At 36.1% G+C, this 21,203-nt stretch overlaps 2 protein-coding genes and 1 long non-coding RNA gene across 3 annotated transcripts in view; 1 reads left to right on the top strand and 2 right to left on the bottom strand.

Moving 5' to 3' along the window:
- Nucleotides 1–1,028: 1,028 nt before the first annotated feature.
- LOC103139161 (solute carrier family 13 member 2-like) lies at nt 1,029–13,937 on the bottom strand. The gene is made up of 12 exons (XM_007553647.2): nt 13,563–13,937; nt 9,745–9,882; nt 8,405–8,541; nt 7,218–7,474; nt 6,959–7,136; nt 6,748–6,870; nt 5,531–5,740; nt 3,753–3,853; nt 3,555–3,670; nt 2,464–2,625; nt 2,246–2,383; nt 1,029–2,132 (listed from the first exon to the last, which is right to left on the bottom strand). The coding sequence occupies exons 1-12, from the start codon at nt 13,671–13,673 to the stop codon at nt 2,001–2,003; spliced, it is 1,803 nt and encodes a 600-aa protein (XP_007553709.2). The 5' UTR covers nt 13,674–13,937; the 3' UTR covers nt 1,029–2,000.
- LOC103139155 (uncharacterized) lies at nt 7,388–8,608 on the top strand. Its single transcript, XR_476377.2, has 2 exons — nt 7,388–7,476; nt 8,390–8,608. It is a non-coding gene; the product is annotated as an uncharacterized LOC103139155 (long non-coding RNA).
- Nucleotides 13,938–16,968: 3,031 nt separating the features above from the next.
- Nucleotides 16,969–21,203, bottom strand: part of LOC103141924 (solute carrier family 13 member 2-like) — a 9,708-nt gene continuing 5,473 nt past the window's right edge. Inside the window, exons 4-11 of the mRNA XM_007557753.2 lie at nt 21,090–21,200; nt 20,892–21,014; nt 19,662–19,871; nt 19,066–19,166; nt 18,708–18,823; nt 17,676–17,837; nt 17,458–17,595; nt 16,969–17,354 (exon numbers count right to left, since the gene is read on the bottom strand). Of these exons, the coding sequence (XP_007557815.1) occupies nt 17,223–17,354; nt 17,458–17,595; nt 17,676–17,837; nt 18,708–18,823; nt 19,066–19,166; nt 19,662–19,871; nt 20,892–21,014; nt 21,090–21,200 (1,093 nt within the window). The 3' untranslated portion in view covers nt 16,969–17,222. The remainder of the gene's footprint in view (nt 17,355–17,457; nt 17,596–17,675; nt 17,838–18,707; nt 18,824–19,065; nt 19,167–19,661; nt 19,872–20,891; nt 21,015–21,089; nt 21,201–21,203) is intronic.

The raw sequence follows: 21,203 nt of genomic DNA, 5'->3' as shown, positions 1-21,203 counted from the left end.
AAAATAACAGTTCAGTTATTTCTGAAATAGAGATGAAGCTTCATGTAGCCTCTTATTAGAACTAGCTAAGCTAGCAGCGCTAGCTATGTAAGCCAGCAGCTAGCTAAGCTCTGCTAGCTAAGCAGAATTTAAGCAGTAAAAAAAAAAAAAGATTATTTTTTATAATCGTGACTAGAAGAGATTCATTCTTCATGCTTTAAAATAAATTTTGTGCTTACATGATCCTTTATGTAGGTCATGTTCAAAATGTCCTTGATGTGAATGCTATGATGGATTTTTCAGTGTTTGGGTTCAGCTCAACCATTTGAGGTCAAATTGGCTATTTTGATACCACTAACATAAGGAAGTCTGTTCAGTTCGGCAGTAAAACATGTGACCTGATAGGGAAGACGGAAAAGCACTAAAGATGTACGGACGGCAGAAACAAAGGAGCTTTGTTACCTTTCAGTGTCAGTGACCTGTACTGATGACTTTGCAGAAAAGTACGGGGCCTCATTGTACAGTGCGTTCCTCCAAAGCTGGAGGTTTCCTGACAGTAAGAGTAAAGAATGACCTAAAGAGTTCACTGCTTCCTGAGAGATTGCTGTATTCAGTACATCTTCAAAATTAGTTTTTAGAGCCTAGAAAACCCAAAAGCATTGATAAATACTAAGTAAGCCACAGATTGTCCATTCATCTTTACAGTAGCAAAGTACTAAAGTGCAGCTTTCACACACAAAGAAATTTTCTCAAATATCCCTGCAGCAACTTATCTACTCTCAAAAATTACAGATTTATAAAAACCTTGTTTTATAAATGTTTACAAAATATCGGTTTTTCCCTCAATCAACTTCTAATGTTAATAAAACCAGGGCACTTGGGCATTTTTTTTATCTTCTTCTAAAAATGCTTTCATAATCCTGTTTAAAGACAAACTCATCACAAGTCGACTTTCACAAGATTTGAATCCTTGGCTGTCTGCTTTTATCTGTGAATTGGTAAAAGACCCACAGAAACAATTTTCTACAAGTACGACAAACCAAAACAAATATTTTAACATCATTTTATTAGGACAAAATCACTTCATCCTGACAATTTGAGTTTAAATGAACAAGCCTGTGTTTTTTCACTCAGTAGCTAAATGGTGCATCTTTCAAAAATTTGATTTAAAAAACAGTACAGTATGTAAACAATCAAAAAGTCATATTCTGTGATATTTACAAGTTAGGAAACGTGCTTGTGATGAAAACAGTACAACAAAAAACACAACACAACCAAAAATGCAACCAAAGTTACAACTTATTGTAATTAAACTTTCAGCAATAAATTAAATTAACACATAAAGTTAATTTACATTTATTTAAACTTTCTATGTAAGACTATGTTTGTTAGAGTAACAGGATTTTAAAAAAATCACTGAAAGATATGTACAACATTTGTAAATGAGATTAATAATGAGGTGAAGACACTTTCCGGAAAATGTGTACATGGAAAAAAGCCTCCAATGTTTTTCTTCTGCTCTGAGTTTGACATCAGGAAGTAATAAACAGGTTTAACAATGTACCTATCAGTTAAACAAGGTTAAGAGGATTTAAAGATAAAAATTGCACTGATTAAAGTTTTTTCTTTATACTTCATCAAGCTGCTGAATAAACATATCTACACAATATCATAATTAAATAATCATACAATAGTCTGCTTTGTTCATCTATGATATGTATTAATTTAAATAAAGTCTATTTTTTGTCATCTTTGGTGGAATAGAAACCTTTAAGTTTTACAAATTTGGACAAACTGACTTTTTTAATTTTGCAAGACAGTTGTATCTTTTTAAAAGCTTTTCTTACTGGTCAGTGGATGGGACTCAGGAAAATCCTGAATAATGTCTCTTATGCATCAAAACTTATACATAAAATAAGTTATCAAATGTATAATACTCAGCTCTGATTAGACCCCACCTCATGATGTTGTGCTAACAGATAGAGAAATTCTTTAAAAGCCATTACAGGCAGTGCTTCCACTCAAGGTTTACTGTGGGTGTTATTGGCCCACTGAGGAAACGTGCCCATGTCAAACATGACGTATCCCCAGGTGTTGATGCCCAAATTTATGCAGAGGATCCCAATGATGTTCAGCATGAATCCAGCTCTCACCTGAAGAAGCAAAGAACCACATTCTAGTGAATCTATCACTCTTGGTTCACCATTTTCTTTTTAAATTAACCATATGGTTGTGAGTAATAACTAGATTTTTAAATTAGTCTCACCATGTCAATAACCTTGAGGTTTCCAAAAGAGAAGGCGATGGCGTTGGGTGGCGTGGCAACAGGCAGCATGAAAGCAAGAGAGGCAGCGATGGTGCAAGGCAGCATCACGTAAAGCGGGTGTACCTGGATCGCTGTGGACTAAGAGAAACAAAACAAATGTAAAAACCAATAAATAACAAGCATATGAGACAACGAACAGTATGTTCCCCTCAGTTCACCATTGAAGCAAGAATGGGCAGGAACAGGGTGGTGGTTGCTGTGTTGCTGGAGCATTCGGTGAATGTCGCCACCAGCAGACTGAGCAGAATGGAGATGGCAAACGGAGGGATTTTCTGCAGGGGAGCCAGACTATCTCCAAGCCATTTAGACAAACCTGAAACCTGCAAAGATAAACGTAAAGCGAAACATAAAGCAGGTGAAGGAAATGTTAAATATCTGCGGAGATTATGAAAGAATTAGTTGCAAATATCCATGTGGGAAGATAACAGGAACATTTACCCCAAGATTATCTGACCTAAATCACACATTCTTTAGCAAAAGTACATTTATATCAGTTTGAGAGATTACAATTATAACAAAACAAAGAAATAGTGGACACCATCATTACATATTTCACTAATAACTTGGTAAAACTGAAGCACATTTGGTTCCAGTACCAGTCAAACTCTGCTAATGGCATTATCACACATTATCTATATTTCCAAAAACATAAATGTATCCCCCAAGTTATTTGATTACATTATTAATCATAATTTAACTTAAGATGTATCATAATAATAATCCAAGATGAATCTGGTATTGTAAAACTACTTGTTTTGTTTATACAAATTACCAAAAATAAAACTAATCTGAATTCTGTGATTTAGCATAAAATTGATGAGCAAAAAAAATTATCAGAAGAAATAAAAACTTTCAATAAAAATAATTGTAAAAATTCTAATTATAAAATAATAACATTAATAAATTACAGTGCATAAATATTACACCGGTATATGTTAATTACATTGTAAATAAAAATACTTTAGAAAAGTAACAAAATAAGCAATAAGTAGAAAATGAAAGAATTCAGAAAATATTTTAGAATTGTGAATATAAAAAATATGTAAAATAAATAAAAGTAGTTTAAATATTAATACATAACCTACAGACTAAATTTAAAGCATATAAGAAATGAAATAGCTATATAAATGAGCAGATAAATAAATAAAGTTTAGGAGAATGAAATAATTTATGGTAGTTGTGGCAGCTTACAGATTACTACTACCAGCGAAGTTGTGAATTTTAAAATGTGATGTTTCTGGTTATTCACCTCACTGCCAGCAGCCAGAGCGAATCCTCCTCCCAGCAGCAGGATGATGTTCCAGGGCATCCTCTCATGGACCACCTGCCAGTTCAGCAGAGTTCTAGGTGCCTTAATCCTCTTACCTGTAACATGAAGAAACATTTTAATATATACACTTAAGTAATTTGGATGACAAGAAATATGAAGGTCAGGGTAAAATCTCACCTGCCTCGGTGAAACCATAGCTGCCACATGAGGGCAGCCGAGATGGAATGACGAAGAAGAGCATCGACATAAAGATGGCCACTGTTCCATCTGACACAAACCTAAGGAAACAACGCAAGTTACTTAAAAAGGTCTCAATAAAAACGTTTGAACTATAACATGAAATAAAGATTTTAATAAAATCTCCACATCAAGACTCTAATTTTTGCTATATAAAAATATTTTTGTAATTTATTTGTAACATATTTTTCATTATGTACAATAACACCTGTTCAGAAAACGGTATTTACAGTTGTTATGTGCTTCAGGCACATTATGATTTTTGTCTATTTATTTTCTTTGTTTTCTTATAGACTTTAATTGAATGACCTTTTGTTAATATATTTTGGAGTTTGGATAATTTCTTTTTGGTCATTTAATTACGTTAATTTGTGGTGCTGTTGGTCCGCCTATAAATAGGCTGGCTTTCGACATGTTGAGGACGCTCCCCCATCCCCGCCTGGGCTCCGCCCTTCCACTCGCTTCCGCTCGCTCCACCACCACCAGGCGCGGTGTGCGCTAGTCCAGCCGCTGTGGGCCGCAGCTGAGGTTTCCAGCCTGCCATGTGGTATTTCTGTTAGCCTTTGTTTGTTTGTTTTTTCGTTGTGCTTTTGCCCTGGTGGGACCGGTTGTCCTGTTTTCGATCTTTCTTTTCCATTAGGTTCTTTCTGCTTTAGTCTGGTACTAGTAGGGGCTTCGACGGCCCTGTACAGGGTTGGCCCCCTGCTGTACCGTTTTGTTATGTTTGATCGGCTCACCAGGTCCAACTTTCTGTTAATACTTTTGAGGTTTTGTTTTTCTTTATTTTTTTTTTGGGACACGGGATCTGAGGGCCTGAACTCTTATTTTCTTCACAGAAAATCAGAAGAAGCTGAACTAAGAAAATCAAAGTGAAGAGAATTTATGAATAAAATATTTTGTTGAACCCTCATTTTTTTGTCTCGTGTCCTCAAATATGTTGTGCCCTTAGTGGACGTAACAACAGTCAAGATGAAATGTGCAGCAACATCAGAGCATGTGTATGGATTAAAGTTAATCTAAAATTGATTTATAAGCAGCCATTTTCTTAAAAATATTTAGTTTTCTCATGCATGAAGAAGACTGAATTTAAATACTCACTGAATAAATAGAAAATTGTGGATTTCGCACATGCATAAACTAAGACATTTATAGAATATATATAACGTAGATATTCATACTTAAGCGGTTGCTCTTTAAGGAACATTAAAACGAAGTTAAGTAAATTCATTACACAGCCCTCAAGTTTGCTTATTGACACAATGTTTTTTTCATTATGTTACCATTTTTCTCCGTCATACCATCCTCGCTTAGCCTTCAGTATTTTTTATAAATTGGTGCTACTCCGTCATGCAGCTCGACTGAATGAGCGCTAATAAGGTGAAAATTAATGAGTTTGTCGATATTTCAAAACAGAACCGCATAAAGTGTAGCTTCTATTCCACACGTGACTCCATTTTGATCTGTCTCAATCTTTAACTTTTTTTCAATAGCTCAGCTTATGGACGACCACCGGGCGCCCCCTGCTGGATGGCGGCCAAACTATGTCACTAAAAGAAAGGCTGTAGCGGACGTCTTTAGTTAATCGATTTGAACTAAATTTAACCTAACACACGGTTTAGAGATTGAACCAACATAAACAACAATCTGAACTGATACTCTGTTAAGAAAAAAAAAATTACGGAATATTAACCTAAAGTAACATAAAATAAGGGACTCACGAATCCTCCTTGTTGAAGAGAACAGCGGCCCAGCCAGGTATGAAGCCTGGCTCTCTGGTGAACCACAGGAGCACAAGCAAAATGAAGATGGTGAGTACTGCTCCTTCAGCAAACTTCATGCCGCCCAGCTTCTTGTACTCCTCTCTCATCACTGCGTACGCCTCTTTATCTCTGTCATTTTTCACGCCACAACCAAAAGACTTCTTCAGGCTGGGTGAATAAAAACAAGCAGAAAGATCAGAGCTACACAGATAGCATTTTTATAGCATTTTTTTATTTTAAAAACAAGCCATTAGATTTTAAGATGTTCAAAGTGGTCATTTTCCATAACAGTTCTCAACACAGGATAAACTAGAACAGCAGTAAAAAATGTTCAATATCAGCACATCAAATCAAAACAAAACGCAGACATGCTAATGTTAGCTTACCACACTAATGCTAGCTTAGCACTTTGTTACGAGTGGAAACATTACCTCTGGGAGGAAGGTGTATTGAAGATTCATGTTGTCTGTAAAGTTAACTGTGTATTTATTTCGTACCAGATGATATTTCGTCGTATCTGTCATTAAACTGAGTAATTTGGCTGCTGTTATATTTCTCTTCTGTTAAGTGCATCATTATCTTGGGGTTAGTTAAGTTTTAGTAAAAAGTAACTGTAGCAGATGACTGGTAACCTGTCAAAGTATACAGGTGACTGTGCCATGTGTAATTTGAACCTAAATTGACTAAATAAGCAGTTTTCATGGAAAAATATGATTTGATAGATCGACATTTTAACCATTGTGACCCAAGCTGCTGGTTTGGTAATTAATTATCTGTAGAGTTGGTTTTTGGTACCTGCTTTTTTAAAATTATTTTGCGATTGATCAAAGTTTCTGAGATGGCTTGAATAAGCTCTCTGTTTACTTTTCTGGAGTTAAGTCAGTATGGTCCAGTCCTCATTAGGACATCCTAATCACAGTCATAATGTTAAGAATGTTGTGTTTCTGTGTTCATAGATCAGCACAATTAACTTTTCTTTTGTTCTGTTTCCTGTTATTTGTTTAGTCTTGGTCTTGTTGACTGTTCTTCCCACAGACCTTGTCCCAGAGTGTTTAGTATCTGATATTACTTTTGGGTTTTTCTTGAGTTCAGCTTTTGTTTCATCAATAACAATTTAGGTACAACCAAAATACTTGAAACTGCTTCAATATATTTCATATCTCTGGTTGTCTTACTTGAAGCCAAGAAACATGAACTGAAGCCAGAGCCAGGAGATTGCCAGCATGAGCACCATGTTGGGAAAAGCAAAGCCAAACCAGCTGGCAAAGTTGATCACACCCCCATTTTCAGGAAAGAGCCTTTGGAAGAGAAAATAGTGATTAGAAGAGCAGAAGCAGGACAATAATTTAAACCCTCTGAACTCATATGACTGAGCTGATGTCTCACTTTTCTATTTGACCCTGGAGGATGAGGTTGGGAGTGGTGCCTGTCAGGGTAGCAGTGCCACCGATGCTCGCAGAATAGCACACACTCAGGCTCATCCCTTTAGTCAGGAGGCTGTACTTTTCCTCTGTAATTTTCCTGCTGTTCTCCCTTATGTACTCTGGAATCACTTGAGGCAAAACTATATTTCCACAAAGTGAAAAGGCTATTTAAATAATTATTTTCTATAACATGTCCTTCCAAACTACTGAGATTTACTCACCTATTCCATTTTCCTGCTGCAGCTTTGTGTCTGTATTCTTCTCATCTGGGATTCCCTCCTGGATTTTTCTGCTCTCCATCTCAAACCCGGGGTTATCTTCTGCTGTGTTCTGGAGGTCTCGTTCTTCTGCCCGTGTCTCCGTCTCCTGCAGCTGCTGCAGCACAGCCTGAGAGATGGGCAGCATCATGGCTGTGGTGGCCGTGTTGCTGATCCACATGGACAGGAAGGCCGACACAATCATGAATCCCATCATCAGCCTGTGAGAGTGCAGGAAAGACGATTATGATTGACATGAGCTGCATAACATGACCCACTTTGAGATGAATATTTGTTTATTTATATTCAATTTAATTAAAATATTGAAAAACAGTTGATAAGGAGTATGTATAGTTCAGGAAAATATTATTTGGACTTTAACTTGTGCAGATAATTCAACTAAAAGTTTTGAACACAATGAGTGGCATACTAAATGCATTTGATTTCTCAGTTTTGACAATTTTTGCTCATTGGCTAAAACCCAAAGTTAAGGGGAATTTTAGAGCAGAAATGTTGGCCCGATTAAAAGTGTATTCCACAGTATCTTTTGTGAATACTTAGCCTGGGCAACTTTTGTCACGGTCAATAAACGGTGCATGTTTGGCAGTGGATAGGTGCCAAATCCTGCTGGAATTGAAATCAGCATCTCCATAAAGCTTGTCATTTGAGGGAAGAATGAAGTGCTCTAAAACAACGTCATGGTAGATGAATGTTCTGACTTTGGACTTGATAAAACACAGTGGACCAGACCTAGGCAATGACATAACACCCCAAATTATCACTGACTGGAAAATTTCCTCTGGACCTCAGCAACTTGGATTGTGTCTCTTTCCACTCTTCTACATTGACATGTAAAATGTGCTTTTGTCCAAAGACAATACCTTGGACCCTCTGACCAGCAGTCCAGTCTTTTCTGTCTTTAGTCCAGATAAGATGCTTCTTGCAAGGTTGTGGGTCTCAAAGGACTGATTCCAGTTGCAATTTCGGGTTTTCATTAGCTTTAAATCATAATCACCAAATTAAAGAAATGAACTCTTGTTGGTATAGGACTCTTTGGGCATTTAATTACTGAAACATTTGGATGATGATTTGTTTTTATCAAGATTCAGCTGCTGATTGTATCTGTGGCTTCACAGGCTTTAAGCTCTTACAGGGCTGGACGAACACCAACCAGGAGAAGAACACGGAGAGCGATGCGTTTATGAAGGTTCCAGTGCTCCACTGCAATGGCCACCAAGAGACCGCCCATAAACAGCATGTTGGAGTCTTTCAAATACTCAATACTGACCTGAAAAAAAAAAAACAAGAATATTGATTCATGTCTAAAAGAAATTACAGTTAATCTGAGCACAGTCATCCAAAGTTTCTTGTGTAATTTTTACACATTTGCTCAGTTCCTTTGTTACCAGTCTCCTTATCTTTGGGGCCAAACATATTAAAGTTACCGAAGTGCCAATTCAGATTGAGCTTTTATCTTTACTGTTAGTGCTTTAATGTGAGTCCATATCTCAAATGCACTAAACAGGAGACAGAACAACCCCTCGTTGAAGCAGGTTTAAAACTGATATATCTTATCTTAAGCTAGCGGAGACATTCTTTGTTGTTTCACACTTTCTTTGTTTTTTTTTCTTTAATGTGGCACTTAGAATTGTTGTCTAATGGAGAATTACAACTTTCACTATGATCCTTCACTTGAAATATCATATTTTCCAGACTATAAGTCACTATTTTTCATACTTTGGATGGTCCTCCAAATTATAGACAGGTGCAACTCGAGAACTTGAGATCACCAAGAAAGCAAAACCTTCTTGGTGTTACCACTTCATACAACACCTATCACCCTCACATACGCTATATCCTCCTCACCCCTCCACCACACAGCATCCCACAATGAACCTTCATGACGCCACACTAGACCAAAAATAGATCTGAGTAGAAGCCATGCAACCACAGCAGGCTGAGAACCTAACACCAGATCACAATCAATTCACCCTGCAACCTTACAAACAAGCGTCGTCATCACTGCAGCTTCAGCCCAAGGATAACCAACACTAAGCCTAGCCCCAAGGTCACTTCCTGACCAGCTAAAATATCAGCGACCCCACACCCAAAAAAGTGCAAACCCCCCTCCAAAGTACAAGCTACAACCTCCGACATACCCACCCCAATGGAATGGAGCAGGAAACGCCAGCAACCCCAGAAACCTCAGTCTACCCATCCATGAAACGACACTTGCATCAAAATGAAGTGAATAGCCTTTATGTGTTATAAATGTTAATAAAACAAACCTCAATGCAAAGTTATGAAATTATTGAAAATGGCCTTTTAAAGATGGCAGAAATTCCCTTTGGAGCCTAATCTCAATTAACTCTCCTGTATATTTCTACAAACAGATCAAGAAACATACCTACTTTAAAAAAAAACCAAAGTATTATTTTTGATGGTTAGAATGTTACATAATGAAATATAAAAGTATAAATAGGAACTTTACATCTCCAGCCTTCATGATGCCCATCATTGGGAACAGGACGACGGGGAGAAGAGCAGTCACAGCCAGAGGCATGCACTCTGTGCACCAATACAAAGCCATCAGGATGATCACATAGCCACATTTTGCTTCCTGTGAATACTGCACACACAAACAAATATAAACACAGGTTAGTCACAAATATGCTTACATAGCAACCAAATATTATTCATTTCCATACACTAAAGAAAGCTGGTGGAGATTAAGTTATTATATTTTAGCTCCAGGATTAAACTGATGCTTATGAAGAAATTTTCCTTATGCACAGAAATGTTGTGTTTACGTTCACACAAATTTAAAATAGAGGTCTGAAGTCATCTTTATATTAGGATGAAGCACATTTTTCCCTCCCGTCTTGGTCATCAGTCAATAATCAAGAACATTCAAACTGAAGTAGTCAGTGAAATTTACTAGAAATCCTCCAAACCATTTTCAGCTGAGGATTAGACTGCAGAGTTGTCTTTGCACTAGTCCTGAATTTTGGCATCAAGAGGTGAAAGACCTCTGGAGAACAAATTTGCAAAACTAAGACTCACAAAGTGCCTATTCTGCTTTAAGGACTGGATTAAATTCTGCAGGAAGTTGAAGGATGAACAGTAGATACCTGTTGTAGGGATGGAAATCTTTAAACCCATTTGTAAATGAAGGGAAAGGAGAGACATCATGTTTGTTATTGCATGTAGACCATGCATGCTTGTTCAAATGTTTTGTGACATGGACCAAAATCATTGAATTAAAATGACTCAAGGCCAAAAAAATGGATTTTTACTCACTCAACAATAGACTAAACATTCAATACTTAAACAAATAAAGCAGTCAGATTTGTTGCTGGAAAATTGTGTGTAAATTATTCTAGAATCTAGATCCAAAACTTAAAAAGTGGTCTGCAGATTTGCCTTATTAAAAATACTTTTCCTATAAAAATAGAACACGGTTTAATAAATCCTGATGAATAAAATCAGAATTTAAGTCACTCTTTCTTTGAAAATGCTTGCTGTATTTAGCCAAGCTTATTAAATTAATTAAAAGCATATTTGGGTGAAGCAAAGTTTGCTTTTGAGTAAAAATCACTTCTTGAAGAGAAGGCAAAAAGCGAATTCTTTGTGTTGCAGCCAATCTTTTACTTGTTTGTGATCATTTTGTCCTAATTAAAGACAGAAAATCTTTAATTACATGTTTGTTTTTACCTTTTTCCTGTTTGAAATAAAAGTATCCGCCTATATCAGTCTTTCTGAAACTGTGGTCCGTGGGCGCCCTCTAATGGTCCGCGAGGTACTGCATGCGTTTATTTTCCGTTACGTTAGCTCTAGGCGCGACGCTACAGTTAGCTTATTGTGTTTATAAATAATAATGGATAAATGGCTTATAATGGTCACTAAAAAGAAAGGCAGAAGATACCAGTGAAAAGTTTCTTAGGGTGAGTTGCAGAACTTTTATTTTTGAACGTTACCATAGCATGCCCCAGGGATACAGATCTCGGTCTGCGGCTGTGCTGAATGCAATATGGCGGTGAGCATCTTAACCCCTAAAATAAAATTATTTATGTTGGACTATCTACTGGCTGAAAGAAAATGTTTGTTTTTGCCAACGCAAGTCGATATTTATTTTATTATGCTTCTAAATTACAAATAGCCCTAAAACATTATTGGAAAGTTTAAAATCCATACTTTCAAAATCTGTAAATAACTCAAAAAGCCCCCAGGTGACGTGTTCCTGTTTTTAATGTGAACAGCGCCACCCTTCACATTCAGAGTAACAAGACAATGAGTTAAGAGACTAATATTTCAATAAAATTGGTTATTGTGGGGGCAATTTCGACTTAGATTGTCTTTGAGTGTTGATAAAAGGGGTAAGTGGTCAACGGCCTGAAAAAGTGACGCTGATCTATATCAAATACTTCTACTGGAAGCCCAAATTTGTAACTTTCTTGAACTTGGGCCACACTTTGGACACCCCAGATGTAGACAGTAAAGCATGCAGTAGATTTGGTGTCTGAGAACACAGGATCAAATGATCTACCAAGAAGAATAATCCAGGTTTAGTATGCCATTGATCCTTTCTGTTCCCACCATAATGAAGCACTGTGTCACAGTGCAAAGTAATAAAGTGGCTCAAGGACCATGGCATTGATGTTAATCTCATCTGCAGTAATTTCTCGGAAAGCATATTGGGTAAAAGATCTGAACAAACTGTGATCAGCTACATACACCAATAAGAAAAGTATGGAAGGGACAAAACGTTTGACTGTATATTAAAAACTGATGCTCATTTTATCACATTTTACTCAAGCAAAGGCACACAGAAGCAAAGGCAGACGCTGAGTTACTGTAAAGTTATACAGCATTCATGTTCTTTGTCTTATCTCTGCATCTCTTTAAAAGGTAATAAGACTTTAGACAAGCAGATAATCAAGCAGATAATAGCAATCCTTGATCCTAAAACAAACTGTTTGTTGTGCTCTTGTCTCATAAGACAGTATTTATAGTTCCTCAGTAAAAATATAAAACACCGTTTAAACTAACCGACACAAAGGTTTCCACTGACAAAATCCTTTATGCAGGTTCCAAATATTTATTCACACCAAAAATATTGAACGTTGGGTATTAATTGTAAATTTCATATTAGAAGGTAATGCAACATTATTCCTTCATTATTTATTTTGATAAACAGTAGTGAGTCTATTTGAGTGTCTCAGTCTTATGAACCATTTGAGCCTTTTGTTGGTCAGTTTTTCATAACATTTTGTAACTTTTAAGCTTTATTAGTTCAAAAACAAAAAAGAAAGAACATTAAAAAACTTTGACAAGGAAGCTTTGACAACAAGACATTAGAGTCGACCAGGTTTTGGATTTTATAAGAAATCTGGTCATGGATAAAAACCTTGTCATTTACTTTTCAAAAATGGCTGTAAAGGATTTTTTACAAAAACATAAAAATCAAACTCATCCGAACAAACAGCAGCATCAGATGTGTAGAATAGGCTCAATCCACATTAATGTGATTTCAGTAATGTTGACTGTTGATGAAAATGGCCTCCAATAATAAATTATAAAAACTAAAATATTTAACATTTTCTGAAACTAATTAACTTTGTTTTCCTTTCTTAGTCCTTCCATAAACTGATCAAATGAAAAGAAAGTTTTGGGTTGTAAAACCTAAACAGCCAGGATTGCATTGATGTAACTGTTAACCATTACAGACATTTTTTACTTCTGAAGAATTTCAAACTATCATGCTGGTTTACATTTATCTAATGTAATTATACTTTTTTGGTCTTCTTTTCATTTGTATCAATCGAGCAAGTGATTGCAGAAGAAAACATCATGTTTCCTAATGCAGTTATTTGAGATAATTAAGTAACTTTACAGATTGTCTGGAGATGTTTTGTTGTTGAACATGTAAAATTTTCTTCCTATATTTCTCCTATAATCTCTGTAATTCATTTGCAAAAGTTTTGCCAAGAAATTTAATGAAAAATCAATCTCAGTATGTAAAGTTGGTACCAAATAGCTTTAGCTTTGACTTCTTTTAACATTTTCTGCCATTTGGTGTGATTTTTGGAGGAATACAAACATCAGATTGGATGACAAGTTCACAGATTGACCAAACATGACTAATTTTCAGCTGACCACTATTTGTTCTCCTCTCAGTTTAGACATGTTGTCATCACCTGGACATCTGACATCAACGCTTTGAGTAAGAACACAGTCAGATAAATGGTAAAACGGTGAGATAAAACAAAAATTACTCTGATTTCAACAGTGAAGCTCATTCTTACTCACTTCTGGGTGAACGGTCAGAGGCAGAGGAAGAAAGGCGAGAGGCGTGACGACGATGATGATGTAGTTTCTGTGGTACCACAACCACTTTAACACATCCGACACCCAATCCATGATGATTTTAAAACTAACAAAAAACACAGTGTTAGAAAACTCTGCTAAAGCCAGGTAGGTGCGAAGCTGATCCAGACACTGGTGTTGTGTGAGGAAGAGGAGGAGGAGGAAGAAGAAGCCGGACAGGTGGGAAAACTTCAGCAAAGATCCAACAGTGGAGATGTGGAGGAATCTGCTTTGGTTAAAAAAAGAAAAAGCAAATGCAAGTTACTCTCTATGTCTAAGTTAGTACATCAAACATTAACTCAACAACAAATTGTCCACAATCCTGGACAGGGAGGGAAATAAAGCCGCTGGTAAAGAGGGAGGCAGCTGTGCAAGAAGGGGGCGGAGCGGACAGATGGAGTCAATGATAGACAAACAATGGTCAGGTTTATCAGGTGAAAGAGTCCAGCTCCATCATGTGTAACCAAAGGTCAGAGGGCGTGCATACAGTTTAGATGGAGCCCACTGACAGTCTGAAATACAAGATCTGCTAGAGTTCGGGTTTCACAAACTGAGGTGAAAAAACAGGCCAAGTTTTACTTCTGAATGTGTTATCCAAGATGTTTCAACTGGGAAAAGCAAATTAAATCCTAATCAATAGTTTCAATTACTATAATTTATTGATCATATGAATTGTCTTCATTACTTTTGTTGTTTTGTTTTAAAGTTTCTTTTTGCCTTGCTTTTAATTTTCACACCAAAGCTCTCGTTTCATATCAACTCTGTAGTTAAATGTTTTTATCAATAAAATAAGTTCTTATCAGTAAAGCAGTAAAGAAACAGTCAATTCTGAATATGAATGCAAAATTTAACAGCTGTGAAATAATAAAAAAAGAGATTTCCCTCCTAAGATTTTGTGTGTTTTATAAATTACTTATTCCTGCACTTTATAAGTGAGATAAGAGATTGTACAATCCACAACTATAAACCAAAACAGAGATGTATAAAAAAAAACAATTGTCAGACTTGCCATCTTGGAATAAAAACAAACCTTGTTTTTGGTTATCAACATGCAGTTATTTTGCATTCTTACTAGAAGTAGTAGTATAGTAAAACAAGAAAACAGTAATCAAATGGAAAGAATATGGTTTTATTATGACACCATCACTATAATATGTTCATTTTAAAAACCAAATAGGTTTTTTATATGAGTGAATATTCTACAGTATACCGCGTACAATGAAAACTGGTTTGATGATTGACTAAAGCCAACTCCTTTTTCATCGACAGTCAGGCAGCTGACTTGCTTACTGATTAATATTTATCATAAAAACAGGAATATTTATAAACAAATTGATAATTAGATTGCCATTTGGTGTGTTAGTTGGAGCAACAGCAGTTCTGACAGAGTGGAAATGTTTTTGTGAGATTCAGTAGTTCTGTATTTTCTCAGCTTCGTTCCTTTGAGATATTGGAGAAATGGGAGCAGTCCAACTATCACTTAATGACAGATTTTACTGACAACCGAAGTCCACATGCAATCCTAATTTAATTGCTGTACGCCACTTAAGAGTATTAAATCGTTATGATTTTGGTTTTTTAATGGGCAGGGAGGATGGTATTCTGGGTCAGAATATCTGCAAATATATAATATAACTGTAAACTCACTGTGACTGTAAAGTTTTAGTGCTGGTAAACGGGAGAAACAAACCTCTGTCAGTGAACGCCTGGCGTCATCTTTCTGTCGACACTTTCTGCATCTTTCCATGGTGCCATAGCTTTAAAATTTAACATTTTAAGAAAAATGCATCTGGAAATATTTACGGCTAATTCTATATATAGATTAAAAGTCTAGATCAGTGATAGAGCGACTAAATCTGGCAGAAGAAACCTCTGTGTTATTGCTTTTGGTTGTTTATCTACCCCAGAGATCAATAAAATGGAAAGTCTGATGCAGTTACACAATGTTTAAAGGAAAAAGGCAATTTTTTCAAACTACAAATGCACTGTAAGATGTTTGTTTACAGAAGAAAACATACAATTAACCTAATAAAAACAATAAATGGGGAAAAATAAAAAGACAAAGATGTAAAATTTGTGGTATAGCCTGTTTTTATTTTTTTGGTTTAAAATTCAACACAAAACATTTTCAACAAATTCTTTATATCTTAGCAAAAAAAGAGAAATATGGGATTTTGTTTGGATCCACAAGACACTAACTTATCCTGAACCATAAACCATTTATCAAACCATAAATGGTTTGATTAATCCATTAAAGGATTGATAATTTTTAAAACATTTTTTTCATCAACAAAATTTGTTTTGTGTTTGTCTATGATATCCCATGAAATATAAAAACATGAAATCCCAATATATAAATATTGAAGTTTGTGATTTTATGTGAAATACTATTTTACAGTTCCTCCAATGACCAGCAGGGGTCGCTTCCAACATAAAACAAAACTTTGCTCCTTTGTAACAAAATAATTTTTCACATTTATTTGTGAAACTCTTTGCAATGTTCTTATTTTTTTATTAAATACATACTGATTAAATAACAAATAAAATAAACAACTGAAGTTGGTTTATTTTGGATCCACATTTAGTTGCAGCAATAGCTGCTATTTTTACAGCCCAAACATTACATTATTCACAACAACAAAACATTTTTACAAATTAGATTAAAACAAACAAAAGAAATGACAGAAAGCATGTAATTTGAATTAACCCTGGTGTCATATTCAGTTCACATGAAACTTACATTGTTAGTAGTTTCCTAAAGTATTGTTTTATCTGTCCTTTAAAATTGTTACTATAAAATAACAGAGTATATTACAGGCATGTTTTTCTGTATGTTACAACAGGAAGTAATAAAAACAGATTTAATAATGAACCTAACAGTTAAGCAAAAATATAAACATGTTGAGAATACCGTAGTGAATAAAGTTTGCTTATAGAAAGTGTATAGAAAAATAATATGTACACAACATAACTCAATAATTATTACTCTCTTTTCTAAAACTTTAAATGTATAAATCTGAAAAAAGTTGTTTTTCTTTCTTTTTTTAGTCATCTTAGGGGAATAAAGATCCTGACACATTAATTTTATTTAATCAACATAAGTTTAATTCATAAAGCGCTTTAACACCAACCACAGCTGAAACAAACTGACTTCAGTAATAAATAACAGAAAATAAAACAAAGACGTATCTAAAGTATCAAAACTTATCCACATAAGATAAGTGGTCAGTTGGGTTTCAAATTCACCAGACAGACACACACCTGCAGTTTTTGTTCAAGTTTATAAGTTTTATATTGAAAGAAAATTGATTCAGAAACATTTTCTTTTGCCTGATTTTGTTATTTTGTTTTACTTACATTAATTGTCATTTTTGTCTTTAAAGTACAAAATTTACACTTAACTTTACACTTTGGTCAGTCAGATTATGTAATTTTTAAATATTAAATGATTGATAATTTGAGCAGTTACTCAGTACTTGAGTTGACTTTTTACCAAATACTTTTTTACTCGGGTAATGTCTTGGACTTAGGTATAATTTTTGGGTTTAACCAGACCTCACGTCATTATGTATATATATATATATGAACTCCTGTTATCGTGGCTCAGGGTTTACTGTGGGTGTTATTGGCCCACTGAGGAAACGTGCCCATGTCAAACATGACGTATCCCCAGGTGTTGATGCCCAAATTTATGCAGAGGATCCCAATGATGTTCAGCATGAATCCAGCTCTCACCTGAAGAAGCAAAGAACCACATTCTAGTGAATTTATCACTCTTGGGTCACCATTTCCTCTTAAATGAACCACATGGTTGTGTATTGATGTGATTAAGTCTCACCATGTCAAAGATTCTGAGGTTTCCAAAAGAGAAGGCGATGGCGTTGGGTGGCGTGGCAACAGGCAGCATGAAAGCAAGAGAGGCAGCAATGGTGCAAGGCAGCATCACGTAAAGCGGGTGTATCTGGATCGCTGTGGCCTAAGAGAAACAAAACAAATGTAAACACCAATAAATAACAAGCATATGTGACAACAAACAGTATGCTTCCCTCAGTTTACCATAGAAGCAAGAATGGGCAGGAACAGGGTGGTGGTTGCTGTGTTGCTGGAGCATTCGGTGAATGTCGCCACCAGCAGACTGAGCAGAATGGAGATGGCAAACGGAGGGATTTTCTGCAGGGGAGCCAGACTATCTCCAAGCCATTTAGACAAACCTGAAACCTGCAAAGATAAACATAAAGCGAAACATAAAGCAGGTGAAGGAAAAGCTAATCTGAGCTAAGACCACCTGATTCTAAACAAATTAATCTACATCAGTTTGAGAAATTTCCATTATAGCTAAAGATCCCTTTATGAGGAGATGAAGCTGGAGCACATGTGTCAAACTCAAGGCCTGGGGGCCAAATCTGGCCCGCCGTAGTGTTTTTATGTGGCCAAATAAGTAGAACCGCCAAAATAACAGTGTTTAAATTATTTTATCAATCAAATCAAAGCAGTTTATCCATTTATTCCTCCAGTTTCTTGAGAAAGTTTTGTGAAAATTCACGCAAAATCAAATAATCTCTTTTGCACTAGTGCATAATTGGGAGTTTATTGCAGATTTTTGGCAAAAACATTGAGTTTAAGTGATACTAACTTTCTCACTTGTATTAAACAGCTGCCTCGGCTTTAATTGATGTCATACATAAGTGCAAATATCGCAAATATTTCTAATTTAGTACCGCAAACACTTAAATTTTTATTTCAGATAATCACAAAAACAAACACAAAATAATGGAGGATCTGATTACTGTCCCTCCATTAATCATGGTCATTAATCCCTGATTAGGTATTAATGATTAATTAATGTCAAGAATTTAATTTTAAGAATTTATTAATATTTTAGCTGGTTCTTCAAGGGTTTTATCAATATATTCAGACACAACCAGCCCTTTAAGAACATTCATGATCTTGATTTGGCCCAAAATGAAAATGAGTTTGACACACCTGTGCCAGAGGAAGCTCAGACCCAGTCAAAAATATCTACATATTCCAGCAATAACTTGGTAAAACAGCAGAACGTTTCATTACCGTAATTTAAAATCTTCTCACCTCACTGCCGGTAGCCAGAGCGAATCCTCCTCCCAGCAGCAGGACGATGCTCCAGGGCATCTTCTCATGCACCACCTGCCAGCTCAGCAGAGTTCGAGGTGCCTTAATGCTCTTACCTGTAACATAAAACCATGAGCAAGTCGACATGGAGTTCAAAAACAAAAGTTCTGCTACTCACCCTGAGAAACTTTTAGAGACCCAGTCATAAGTCATTTATCTATCGTTAATTTTAAACATAATCCCTTGGTAAGCTAACTGCAGTGTCACATTTTGAACTCACGTCACGGTTAATAAAAAGTTTAAGAAAGACTGCCTAGACTTACGAGAAATAAAAATGAAGGTCAAGGTAAAATCTCACCTGCCTCGGTGAAACCATAGCTGCCACATGAGGGCAGCCGAGATGGGATGACGAAGAAGAGCATTGACATAAAGATGGCCACTGTTCCATCTGACACAAACCTAAGGAAGCAATGAAACTTTGAAGTGTCATCTAAAATATTTATTTCAATAATTTCTCAGGATGATTTTGGATGATCTTACCATTTTACTCATAACCAGAACCCAGCAGTGGGTCAACTAAAGGCCTGAAACTGTAGCCTTTCTGTACCAGCTGGTATTTTATGTTTTGAAAATCTGACATGTGTGAAATATGTAGAAAGAAATCTGTTCAGCATAAAGGTATTTAAAGTCAAGAGAAAATGTGCAACAACATCAGAGCATGTGGTGTTATGGTTTTGAAACAGAACCAACCTGAGCTGAGTTTATTATTTGATCACACACGTTAAAATTATCACCTGATTCTCCAAACTAATTACTCACTACTGCAAGAAAAACACCCATTCAAAAATATTTGTTGCATCTACTCCAGAGACTTCCACTAAAATATTGAAATCAACACTGAAATATTAAATTAAAATCATAAAATGCAACACAAAGGGAAACCATGTGACTCACGAATCCTCCTGGTTGAAGAGAACTGTGGCCCAGCCAGGTATGAAGCCTGGCTCTCTGGTGAACCACAGGAGCACAAGCAAAATGAAGATGGTGAGTACTGCTCCTTCAGCAAACTTCATGCCGCCCAGCTTCTTGTACTCCTCTCTCATCACTGCGTACGCCTCTTTATCTCTGTCATTTTTCACGCCACAACCAAAAGACTTCTTCAGGCTGGGTGAATAAAAACAAGCAGAAAGATCAGAGCTACACAGATAGCATTTTGATAGCATTTTTTATTTTAAAAACAAGCTATTAGATTTTAAGATGTTCATGAGAAGCCATCTACCCACTAGGAGGAAAATAAGACTGGACTGCAGTCAGCTGGGTAGTAACTAGTTACATTTACTTATGTAACTTTTATTTACTTTCAGGAGTATTTTTACTATGCTTTTTACTTCTACTTGAGTAAAATTTCTGGATTCTCTACCCACTGAATGAAAAACAAAACTAAAAATAACCAAAATTGACCAGCCACAGACACTCACCTGCAGTTTTTGTTAAAGTTTCATAAGTTTTTCATTGAAAGAAACTGATTTGGACAAACTTTCTTTTGCCTGATTTTATTTTTTGTCATTTTAGTCACCAATATTTCCATTTAACTTTGTGTTTTTGTTTAGTCTGATGATGTAATTTTTAAATATTAAATGACTGATAATTTGATCAGTTACTCAGTACTTCAGTAGACTTTTCACTAAATACTTTTTACTCTTGCTTGAATAATTTCTTGGACGGCTACTTTTTACTTTTGCTTCAGAAAGAATATGTTGAAGTAGTGCTGCTCTTACTTGAGTGTAAATGCTCGGTACTCTGCCCCCCTCTGACTGCGGTCTACCTTCTGTGGAGACGATTTTCCAGAACATTTGATCTGACTGGGGTATGAATGTCGTTTCTTCTAACTAACTAAGGTAAATAATACCCGGTTCAGAGTCTAGAGAAAGTTGCAAAGAATGACTGTAAATGTTATCTGGGTATCCTCGTTGACTGCAGGGCATCTCAGTCTGACTGATTAACTCACCTGGACATTAAATGAGGCCAATTCAGCCTCCACTAAAGGATCGATCCCTCCCACAGACTCAGAGTCCCGGTTTGTGACCTATCTGGGTGATTTTTTGCTTTTATTCTCATATTTTTCAATTGCTGTTGCGTTTTTTCTGAGTTCAGTTTTCATTTTTCAAACGCTGGTTGTCTTACTTGAAGCCAAGAAACATGAAGTGAAGCCAGAGCCAGGAGATTGCCAGCATGAGGACCATGTTGGGAAAAGCAAAGCCAAACCAGCTGGCAAAGTTGATCACGTTTCCATTTCCAGGGAAGAGCCTTTGGAAGAAAAATGAGCCATTAGAAGAGCAGGACAAGCTGATTTGAACGTATTTAACTGAGCTGATGTCTCACTTGTCTATTTGACCCTTGAGGATGAGGTTGGGGGCGGTGCCCGTCAGGGTAGCAGTGCCGCCGATGCGCGCAGAATAGCACACACTCAGGCTCATCCCTTTAGTCAGGAGGCTG

This window comes from Poecilia formosa, unplaced genomic scaffold (genome assembly GCF_000485575.1).
Source record: "Poecilia formosa unplaced genomic scaffold, Poecilia_formosa-5.1.2 Scaffold3, whole genome shotgun sequence".
Lineage (NCBI taxonomy): Eukaryota > Metazoa > Chordata > Actinopteri > Cyprinodontiformes > Poeciliidae > Poecilia > Poecilia formosa.
The sequence above is the reverse complement of the archived record's forward strand: the minus strand, read 5'-3'. Positions and strand labels throughout refer to the sequence as shown.